This window comes from Cherax quadricarinatus, chromosome 7 (assembly GCF_038502225.1).
Source record: "Cherax quadricarinatus isolate ZL_2023a chromosome 7, ASM3850222v1, whole genome shotgun sequence".
NCBI lineage: Eukaryota > Metazoa > Arthropoda > Malacostraca > Decapoda > Parastacidae > Cherax > Cherax quadricarinatus.
In genome coordinates this window covers 59,859,211-59,869,928 of record NC_091298.1, presented here as the reverse complement: position 1 = coordinate 59,869,928, position 10,718 = coordinate 59,859,211, and the positions used below count along the sequence as shown (strand labels likewise).

Genomic DNA, 10,718 nt, shown 5'->3' with positions numbered 1-10,718 from the left:
AAAAAGAAACCAGCAATCCTACCATCATGCAAAACAGTTACAGGTTTCTGTTTCACAGTCATCTGGCAGGACGGTAGTACTTCCCTGGGTGGTTGCTGTCTACCAACATATATATATATATATATATATATATATATATATATATATATATATATATATATATATATATATAAACACTGATCTCTGGCTGAAGGAGACTCGAACCTACGAACCTTAGGACAAGGTACGCAGTGCTTTACCAATCTACCCACACTGGACCAATACCTTGGCGTGTAGCATGCGCTACACGTTTTGATCCAAGGCAGCCAGCTTTCAGGGAGAAGGCTTACAGCTTTTCATCTCATCCCCTGCATGCATCAGCCTTACTAGAGATTTGAACAATGCAAGGAATTCGCGAGAGCATGCGAAATATACACAAACACTGATCTCTGGCTGAAGGAGACTCGAACCTACGAACCTTAGGACAAGGTACGCAGTGCTTTACCAATCTACCCACACTGGACCAATACCTTGGCGTGTAGCATGCGCTACACGTTTTGATCCAAGGCAGCCAGCTTTCAGGGAGAAGGCTTACAGCTTTTCATCTCATCCCCTGCATGCATCAGCCTTACTAGAGATTTGAAAAATGCAAGGAATTCGCGAGAGCATGCGAAATATACACAAACACTGATCTCTGGCTGAAGGAGACTCGAACCTACGAACCTTAGGACAAGGTACGCAGTGCTTTACCAATCTACCCACACTGGACCAATACCTTGGCGTGTAGCATGCGCTACACGTTTTGATCCAAGGCAGCCAGCTTTCAGGGAGAAGGCTTACAGCTTTTCATCTCATCCCCTGCATGCATCAGCCTTACTAGAGATTTGAACAATGCAAGGAATTCGCGAGAGCATGCGAAATATACACAAACACTGATCTCTGGCTGAAGGAGACTCGAACCTACGAACCTTAGGACAAGGTACGCAGTGCTTTACCAATCTACCCACACTGGAGCCTTCTCCCTGAAAGCTGGCTGCCTTGGATCAAAACGTGTAGCGCATGCTACACGCCAAGGTATTGGTCCAGTGTGGGTAGATTGGTAAAGCACTGCGTACCTTGTCCTAAGGTTCGTAGGTTCGAGTCTCCTTCAGCCAGAGATCAGTGTTTGTGTATATTTCGCATGCTCTCGCGAATTCCTTGCATATACGTATATATATATATATATATATATATATATATATATATATATATATATATATATATATATATATATATATATATATATATATATATATATATATATATAATTTAAGAATAAACATTATCTCTTTATCGGAATTATCATTCAGTATCTCAGTGTCTTAAGTTAAATTGCTGTCAGTCTGTGGAGTTACCTTAGTGTTTGCGTCGTGGGCGTCAGAACAGGTGACTTGTGGTACTCTTCAGAAGGTATGTCAGTGTACTCACCTGACTTAATTGTACTCATCTGTGGTTGTAGGGGTCGAGTCTCAGCTCCTGGCCCCGCCTCTTCATTGGTGTCTCTACTAGGTCCACTCTCTCCTTGCTCCATGATCTTTATCGTGCATCATCTTAAAGCTATGTATGGATCCTGCTTCCACTACATCACCCTCCACATTGTTCCACTTCCTGGCAACTCTGTTACTGAAGAAAAACTTCCTAACATCCCTGTGACTCATCTGAGTCTTCAACTTCCAGTTGTGACGCCTTGTTGCTGTGTTCCATCTCTAAAATATTCTGTCCCTATCCACCTTGTCAATTCCTCTCAGTATTTTATATGTCGTTATCATGTCCCCCCTATCCCTCCTGTTCTCCAGAGTCAAGTTGAGTTCCCTTAACCTCTCCTCGTAAGATTTACCCCTTAGCTCCGGGACTAGTCTTGTGTGAATGTGTGTGTGTGGTGTACTGTGGTGGTGATAACAGTGGTGGTGGTTCTGATGGTGGTAGTGGTAGTAGTTGTTATAGTGGTGGTGGTAGTTGTTGTAGTGGTGGTAGTGTGTTAGTACTGGTGATATTCACTGGTAACAACAGTATAATATTATCTTACACGTAATCTGTACGTATCTAAATCTTTTTAATCTGATATCTTAGGTACGTAAGTCGATCCTTATCTTTATGTATGTTGTTGTTTGATATTGTTGTTATTGTTGTTGTTGATGTTGTTGATGTTGTTGATGTTGTTGATGTTGTTGATGTTGTTGATGTTGTTGATGTTGTTGATGTTGTTGATGTTGTTGATGTTGTTGATGTTGTTGATGTTGTTGATGTTGTTGATGTTGTTGATGTTGTTGCTGTTGTTGATGTTGTTGCTGTTGTTGATGTTGTTGCTGTTGTTGCTGTTGTTGATGTTGTTGCTGTTGTTGATGTTGTTGCTGTTGTTGATGTTGTTGCTGTTGTTGATGTTGTTGATGTTGTTGCTGTTGTTGCTGTTGTTGATGTTGTTGATGTTGTTGATGTTGTTGCTGTTGTTGATGTTGTTGCTGTTGTTGATGTTGTTGCTGTTGTTGATGTTGTTGCTGTTGTTGATGTTGTTGCTGTTGTTGATGTTGTTGCTGTTGTTGATGTTGTTGATGTTGTTGCTGTTGTTGATGTTGTTGCTGTTGTTGATGTTGTTGCTGTTGTTGATGTTGTTGTTGTTGTTGCTGTTGTTGATGTTGTTGCTGTTGTTGATGTTGTTGATGTTGTTGCTGTTGTTGATGTTGTTGCTGTTGTTGATGTTGTTGCTGTTGTTGATGTTGTTGCTGTTGTTGATGTTGTTGCTGTTGTTGATGTTGTTGCTGTTGTTGATGTTGTTGCTGTTGTTGATGTTGTTGCTGTTGTTGATGTTGTTGATGTTGTTGCTGTTGTTGATGTTGTTGATGTTGTTGCTGTTGTTGATGTTGTTGATGTTGTTGCTGTTGTTGATGTTGTTGCTGTTGTTGATGTTGTTGCTGTTGTTGATGTTGTTGATGTTGTTGATGTTGTTGATGTTGTTGCTGTTGTTGATGTTGTTGATGTTGTTGCTGTTGTTGATGTTGTTGATGTTGTTGCTGTTGTTGATGTTGTTGATGTTGTTGCTGTTGTTGCTGTTGTTGATGTTGTTGCTGTTGTTGATGTTGTTGATGTTGTTGATGTTGTTGATGTTCTTGCTGTTGTTGATGTTGTTGCTGTTGTTGATGGTGTTGCTGTTGTTGATGTTGTTTCTGTTACTGGCATTATATTTTGTGTTGCTTTTATTTTTGTTTTGCTGTTGTTGTTCTTCTTCTTGATGATGATGGTGTCACTGCCGCTGCGTTAACAACTGGGCCAGCTGGCTACAATAAGATGCATTAGGTAGATTTATATACACCATAGGGAGGTTAACATGGGCCACCACTGTGACTACAAATGCCCGGAGTTTTACGATTCACTCGCCAGGGGTTCGAAACCTCACTCCTTCCGGGATCATGGACCAGACCGCGGGGGACGTTGACCCCCGGAACACCCTCCAGGTAGTTTCATATATGCATGAACCATGAGCCTTGAACGTTGCTAGGAGGAGGTGGAGAGCAGTGAAGGTGTCTTGTTACAGAGCAAAGTGTGGTGTGATTATTATGCAAATAATTCAGAGCGTAGAAATTAGGTGTTGTGGGACTATGAAAGTTTAGTGAGTAAATGTGTTTTTGTTGATGTATTGTGTCATTTAGAGAGGATGGAGCAGAATGTGATGACCAAGAGGGTGTATAAATGCTGGATGGATGGAGGGGCAGGGATCATCCCAGGAAGAGTTGCAAGTAGGGTGTGAATAAGGTTTTAAGTGACAAGAGCTGAAGCACCCAGCAGGGCTGTTTTGAGAGTTAGACAAGTGGCTTTAAGGGCTGTTTTGAGAGTGTTAGACAAGTGGCTTTAAGAGATGTTTTGAGAGTGTAGACAAGTGGCTTTAAGGGTTGTCTTGAGAATGTTAGACAAGTGGCTTTAAGAGATGTTTTGAGAGTGTAGACAAGTGGCTTTAAGGGTTGTCTTGAGAATGTTAGACAAGTGGCTTTAAGAGATGTTTTGAGAGTATAGACAAGTGGCTTTAAATATTTCACAATCTGTTGTAGTATGAGCAAGGTAACGTTTATGAAGGGATTCAGGAATACCAGGTAACCGGACTCGAGTCCTAGAGTTAGGAATGTTCTACTTTAGAAGTTAATTTGAATTGAGACGTCAGAGTATTTCTGGTAGGACAACTACTGCATTAAATAATAATTAATATTTCCTTTATGGGTAAGTCTGTCTCGGTGGGAGATGGTCTTTGTGCTTAATATTTTTGGCACACCGGATTTCGCCGCTGATGCAGAGTAACCCATGAAAGAAGAAACACATTCACCATCATTCATCTAATCGCTGTCTTGCCTGAAGCGTTCTGACTTCACAGTTCAGATGACCCTCTGAACTGTAATGTCCCCCACCCCTCCTTTATAGTGCAGACAACGTCCTTTCCACCTCCAGGACTCAAGTCCAGCTAACCGGTTTCCCTGCATCCTTCATAAATAGTGATGGCAGCAGGTGAAGTATTTTAAACTCATTATTCACACTCTTGCATTTTATAATAGAATAAGAACATGGAGACAAACACTGACGAGGGAAAACCTGAGGCAACACAAACAACAGCAACACCAAGAAGTGTATCAGCAACACCAAGTGTATCAAGAACAGACAGAATATGACGAGTGTCAGGCACACAGCTCTCAGATACAACACACAAGACAGGGTCCTCTTCAACAACAGAAACACGACTTTCTTCACATCCTACACCAACAAGAGACGCTCATCCTCCACCCAGGTTCTCAGACATCCCTCCGGCACCGCCACCTCCAACAACACCCCCACCACAGCCATCATTCCCTCCAACACAGTGAGAGAGTGAAGACTTGTCAGAGTATTCACACTACAAATGGAGACACTGTAAGATTGGGGAAGATAAATTAAGTAAATTGATTGTGGAGCGAGAAGTAAGGTTGGCAGGTAAGAGAGAAGTACCAGAGGTATTTACCAATGGAGGGAAGAGCGTTGGCGCATAGGTAAAAAAGGAGGAATTTAATATCTTTATTTCTACATGTTCAAGGTATACATACCATAGCTGACATCAACGACATATTACTATATAGAAAGCCGCTTATTAGGCAGAGCATTTCGGGCAAATTAGGTCAGTTTTGTCTCAGGATGCGACTCACACCAGTTGATTAACACCCAGGTACCCATTATTACTGATGGGTGAACATGGACCAGTGTAAGGAAACACACCCAATGTTTCCAACCTTTGCCGGAAATCGAACCCGGACCCTCACCGTGTGAAGACGAGAGCTTTTGCCACCAGGCCACAGGGCCTGGTAGGAAGGAAGCTAAGTGACCACATGAGTAGGTAGGAAAAAGAGATAGATCCGTCAGAAGACGGTTAAATTGACATGGAATCATGTAAATAGATCATAAATATGAAAATAAATGTATTATTAGGCTTAGATTAGGTTAGGTAAGATTCGAAAGACAGGACACAAGTGTGTCCTGACGCGAAGTCATATGAAGACACGCCACTGGAGCTTTTGGTCATCTGACCGAGGCCTTCCACTGGCTTACCCGTCCATCCCTTAATAAATTAAATATTAATTATTCCAGTCATATTATTAGGCAACCTCTCCTGAGTTTAATGTTACTGTTTTACGGTGATACAGAGAATGGCAAGAACAGTCGATAAGTGTTATCAGTTAATAGTGGCATTGATAAGGACGAGAATGTGATTTCTTGAAAATTGATTAAGATTCGTCAGGAGTCAGGGAAAATGCCTCCTGACACACCACTGGAATTTTCCATCCCACGACCGAAGTCTTGCACAAACTTGCCTTAGAGCGAACCAGTTACAGAGAGACATCTTAAGGGGTACGGAACCAGTTACAGAGAGACATCTTAAGGGGTACGTCACTTCCCCTCTCTGCTAATAATGTATTATTTTTTCCCTATAATCTACCTTGTCCATAATTACTATTGCATTTGCTTTGTCTGCTTTCGTAAGGTGAAGTCCAGGAGCTTTCCTTAAATATATTTTATTATTATTGAAGATTTGCCAGTATTCTCCCGGCCAGGGCCTTTTCCAAGTGGTGGCCCGGCCTTAGCTCCCTGTGTAGGGAGTGTCTGAGACTTAAGTCTCCCATGGGAGGAGGCACAAGTACCCCCTCATCTTTGGGACCAACTGTCCCCAGGCCTAGCCACATTCCCCGCCCTCACGGGGCTCGTAGGGAGAAGCTAGACCTCTCTGGTCTGCCATCCCCGCCCCAAGGGGGCTAATGGGAATGACAGTCTTGTGAGATGCAAGCTCTGGGACAGGCACCTACCCTGCCATAAAAGGGCTGGGCATGGTGTCGATGTGAATACACACACACACACACACACACACACACACACACACATAAAGTGATAACCAGTGTATTAGCAAACATAAATAAAGTGAAGGCGAGAGAAAGCCTGAAATTATACAACAAAATTTCAAAGCGCCAGTCGTTGAGGCCTAGTTGGCACCTGTTGCCACATTGTTACACATATACAAAGTACAAATCGAGTGACTAAAGAGAAAAGACCAAATAGAATTAAGAGAGGCATAAAGTGATAACCAGTGTATTAGCAAACATAAATAAAGTGAAGGCGAGAGAAAGCCTGAAATTATACAAGAAAATTTCAAAGCGCCAGTCGTTGAGGCCTAGTTGGCACCTGTTGCCACATTGTTACACATATACAAAGTACAAATCGAGTGACTAAAGAGAAAAGACCAAATAGAATTAAGAGAGGGTGGCTAACGACAAAATGTGATGTAGCACACAGAGTGAACAAGCTAGCCAGAAAGGGGATATATATATATATATATATATATATATATATATATATATATATATATATATATATATATATACATACATATACATAAATATATATAAGCAGAGGTGGTGGCAGCAGTAGGCCTGAGGGAGTAGCGCCGCCATAACAGGCTGGGTGTCATCACAAATAAGTAGTGTACTTACCCAAAGTGAAGTGTAAATTATAAAAGTAGCAGTATACAAGTGATAAGTGTGGTAAATGAGGACTCAAAAGGGCAACGAGATAAGAATAGCGAAGAAGCCAGCGGCGGAAGGGCGAGGTGCACGAGTCATCGTACAGCAAGCATCGTACAGTGAGCATCGTACATCAGGCATCTGGATGGACGTCCCCTCTGACCAGTAACGTACAAATCACCTGTTTTGTGGTTGGCGGGAAGTCTGAGTGATAGAGCCGGCCCAGCGGTCACTGGTAACTCGATATCTAAACCCTGCTCCAGAGCGATTATCATTACACACAACACCTAGCAGTAGTAGGAAGATAAACTTTGTAGGGGTAAGGATTAAACAGGAGGATTAAGTCGTGGCTAATGGGACTACAGCCCTGACAACAGTTTCGAGAGATAATGGTCTAGGACACAAAGACAGTACAATCTGAGAAGCAAGTACTGGGTACACATGTAGTAAAAGGTAGTACATAACTAGGTGAAAGAATGACTTGTTAACACACGCTAGTATTATAATTATTAGAACTACTTACAGTGTTAATGGTATCTCATTAGTATTACGGATACACAGAAGTGAATTGTATTTCTGGGACATGTAAACAACTGACGTGCTCACACACACACACACGCGCGCACACACATACACACTCGGGGCCAGGAGCTGGGTCTCGACCCCTGAAACCACAACTAGGTGAGTACACACAGCTGATCCTTGGAATTTGACCGCCTCCCCCACAGACCTCTTACCTTTCCCCTCCCTCGCGTTTCTCCCTCTCAATACCCTCTTTCCCTCCTTTCTCCCTCTCTCTCTCTTTCTCTCCCTCTCCCTCTCTTTCTCCCTCTCTCTACCCTTTCTCTCCCCCTCACATTTCTCTCTCTCCCCCTTGGTCTTATCCCTCACCCCCATACTCTCTCCTCTCTCTCCCTCTTTCTACCCTTTCTCTCTCCTCTCTCTCCCTCTTTCTACCCTTTCTCTCTCTCCCCCACACCCTCTCCCTCCTCTACACATGTAGTAAAAGGTAGTACATAACTGGGTGAAAGAATGACTTGTTAACACATGCTAGTATTATAATTATTAGAACTACTCTCAGTGTTAGTGGTATCTCATTAGTATTACGGATACACAGAAGTGAATTGTATTTCTGGGACATATAAACAACTGACGTGCTCACACACACACACACGCGCGCACACACATACACACTCGGGGCCAGGAGCTGGGTCTCGACCCCGAAACCACAACTAGGTGAGTACACACAGCTGATCCTTGGAATTTGACTGCCTCCCCCACAGACCTCTTACCTTTTCCCTCCCTCGCGTTTCTCTCTCTCATAGCCTTCTTCCCTCCTTTCTCCCTCTCTCTCTTTCTCTCCCTCTCCCTCTCCCTCTCTTTCTCCCTCTCTCTACCCTTTCTCTCCCCCCTCACATTTCTCTCCCTCCCCCTTGGTCTTATCCCTCACCCCCATACTCTCTCCTCTCTCTCCCTCTTTCTACCCTTTCTCTCTCCTCTCTCTCCCTCTTTCTACCCTCTCTCTCTCTCCCCCACACCCTCTCCCTCCTCTAGCCTTCTGTCTGTGGTAATAAAAAGTAAAAAAAAAAAAAAAAAAAAATGGGTGGCCTTAGAGGACGGAAACCCAGAGATCTGGTGGACGAACCAGGGAGGAAAGACTGGGAGCTAGAGCTCCAAAAAAGGGAGGAAGAGTGGGGAAGGAAGATAGTAGAGCTTGGTAAGAAAATGGAGGAGCGGATAGCTGAAGAGTGCAGGAAGTGGGAAGTACAGGTCTTAGCAGCAGAAGCTAGGATACAGTGCTTAGAAGAGAAACTGCAAAGCCTGAAACAGATTAGAGAGACAAATGACAATTCAGGTGTGACATCAGGAAATTCAAAGTCAGGCGCAGACAAGGGGATGGTAAGCAACAACGGAGACATGCCGAACATGAAGGCCCTATCAGACCCACGTGGGGCCAGGGAAAAGACGACGAGCACACTAAGATCAAACGACAGGTCCGAAGACAATGAAGGTATGCTATATGCAGAGATTCTAACAGCCAACTGCAGTAGCAAGGGACAGCTGGTCAGGAAAGACAGTCCACTGAGAATAGAAGTTTCAGATATGACAGGGACTGAAGGCAAGAACATGTCAATGGAAGAAAATAAAATGCCTCAGAGGACGCAGATGGAGACTCAGTGGGAGGAGGAAAGGGCGAGGTCAGTTTTTGTGTACGGGCTCCAAGAAGCCAAGGGGGCCAACTTTGAAGAAATAAAACAGGAGGAGAAAAAAATGATTGAAGGCATCATGAAAACAATAGGGGAGGGCAATATGACCCAGGTGACAAATTTTCAGAGAATTGGGTGGTTTGCGAGTGGAAGGATACGGCCTGTCAGAGTAACTTTCAAGGAAGAATCAGTTCGAACCAGGATTCTGCAAGAGAAAGCAAGACTGAGGGACAAAGAGGGGTACCAGAGAGTATACCTCGACCGCGACAGAACACAAGAAGAAAGGACTACACTGAAAGAGAGGGTACAGAGACGCAAGGAGGAACGAGAAGCAATGAAAATGAGCAGGACCCAGACACAGGAGGAAGGGCAAACACACCCCACAGAATCTCCCACCAAAAGACTCCACCCGCGACATTCCCAACGCAACTGAGCAACCTATACTACAACCCACTCACTGTTCCCTCTGCCACCAATCCCCATATCACAAACCTCACCCCAACAGCTGTCCCTTATGGGCATTCTGACCCCACCCCCATCAATACAAACCCCACCTACACCACAGCCCCATATAGGCCCCCACCAAGGCTCTCGCTCCCCCAACCCCAATATTCTTGCATGACCACAATGATAGAAAAGAAACTAAAGGTTTGGTACACAAACGCGGATGGAATAATGAATAAACATGAGGAGTGGAATGAAAGAATCAGTGAAAAATCCCCAGACATCATAGCAGTCACAGAAACAAAACTCACTGAGACAATAACAGACACAATCTTCCCAACAGGATATCAGATCCTGAGGAAAGATAGAAGGAGTAGAGGGGGAGGAGGGGTTGCACTGCTCATAAAACACCGATGGGGATTTGAGGAAATGGAAGGCATGGACATGATTGGAGAAAGAGACTACATTGTATGTACAATTCAGTCCGGAGAACATAAAGTAGTCATTGGAGTGATGTATAACCCACCACAGAACTGCAGGAGGCCAAGAGAGGAGTACGAAGAAAACAACAGGGTGATGGTGGACACACTGGCTGAGGTGGCAAGAAGAGCTCACTCGAGCAGAGCAAAGTTACTGGTAATGGGCGATTTCAACCACAGGGAGATCGACTGGGAAAACCTGGAGCCACATGGGGGTCCCGAAACATGGAGAGCCAAGATGATGGATGTGGTACTTGAAAACCTCATGCATCAACATGTCAGGGACACAACCAGAGAGAGAGGGGAGGATGAGCCAGCAAGACTGGATCTTGTGTTCACCCTGAGCAGTTCAGACATTGAGGACATCACTTATGAGAGGCCCCTTGGAGCTAGCGATCATGTGGTTCTGAGTTTTGACTATATAGTAGAGTTACAAGTGGAGAAGGTAACAGGAACTGAAGGGGACAGGCCAAACTATAAAAGGGGGGACTACACAGGTATGAGAAACTTCCTGCAGGAGGTTCAGTGGGACAGAGAAATGGTAGGAAAAT

At 43.9% G+C, this 10,718-nt stretch overlaps 1 protein-coding gene across 4 annotated transcripts in view; it reads left to right on the top strand.

Moving 5' to 3' along the window:
* The first annotated feature begins 1,395 nt into the window (after window positions 1-1,395).
* LOC128686895 (uncharacterized) overlaps window positions 1,396-10,718 on the top strand; it is a 32,688-nt gene continuing 23,365 nt past the window's right edge. The window contains exons 1-2 of one of the 4 annotated variants that reach the window (XM_070082552.1): window positions 1,396-1,428; window positions 4,554-4,855. In XM_070082552.1, the coding sequence (XP_069938653.1) occupies window positions 4,664-4,855 (192 nt within the window). In that variant the 5' untranslated portion in view covers window positions 1,396-1,428; window positions 4,554-4,663. Of the gene's footprint in view, window positions 1,429-4,553; window positions 4,856-4,883; window positions 4,906-4,945; window positions 4,966-10,718 lie in introns of those variants that run through there. The other 3 variants (XM_070082553.1, XM_070082555.1, XM_070082554.1) reach the window with 3 other exon arrangements.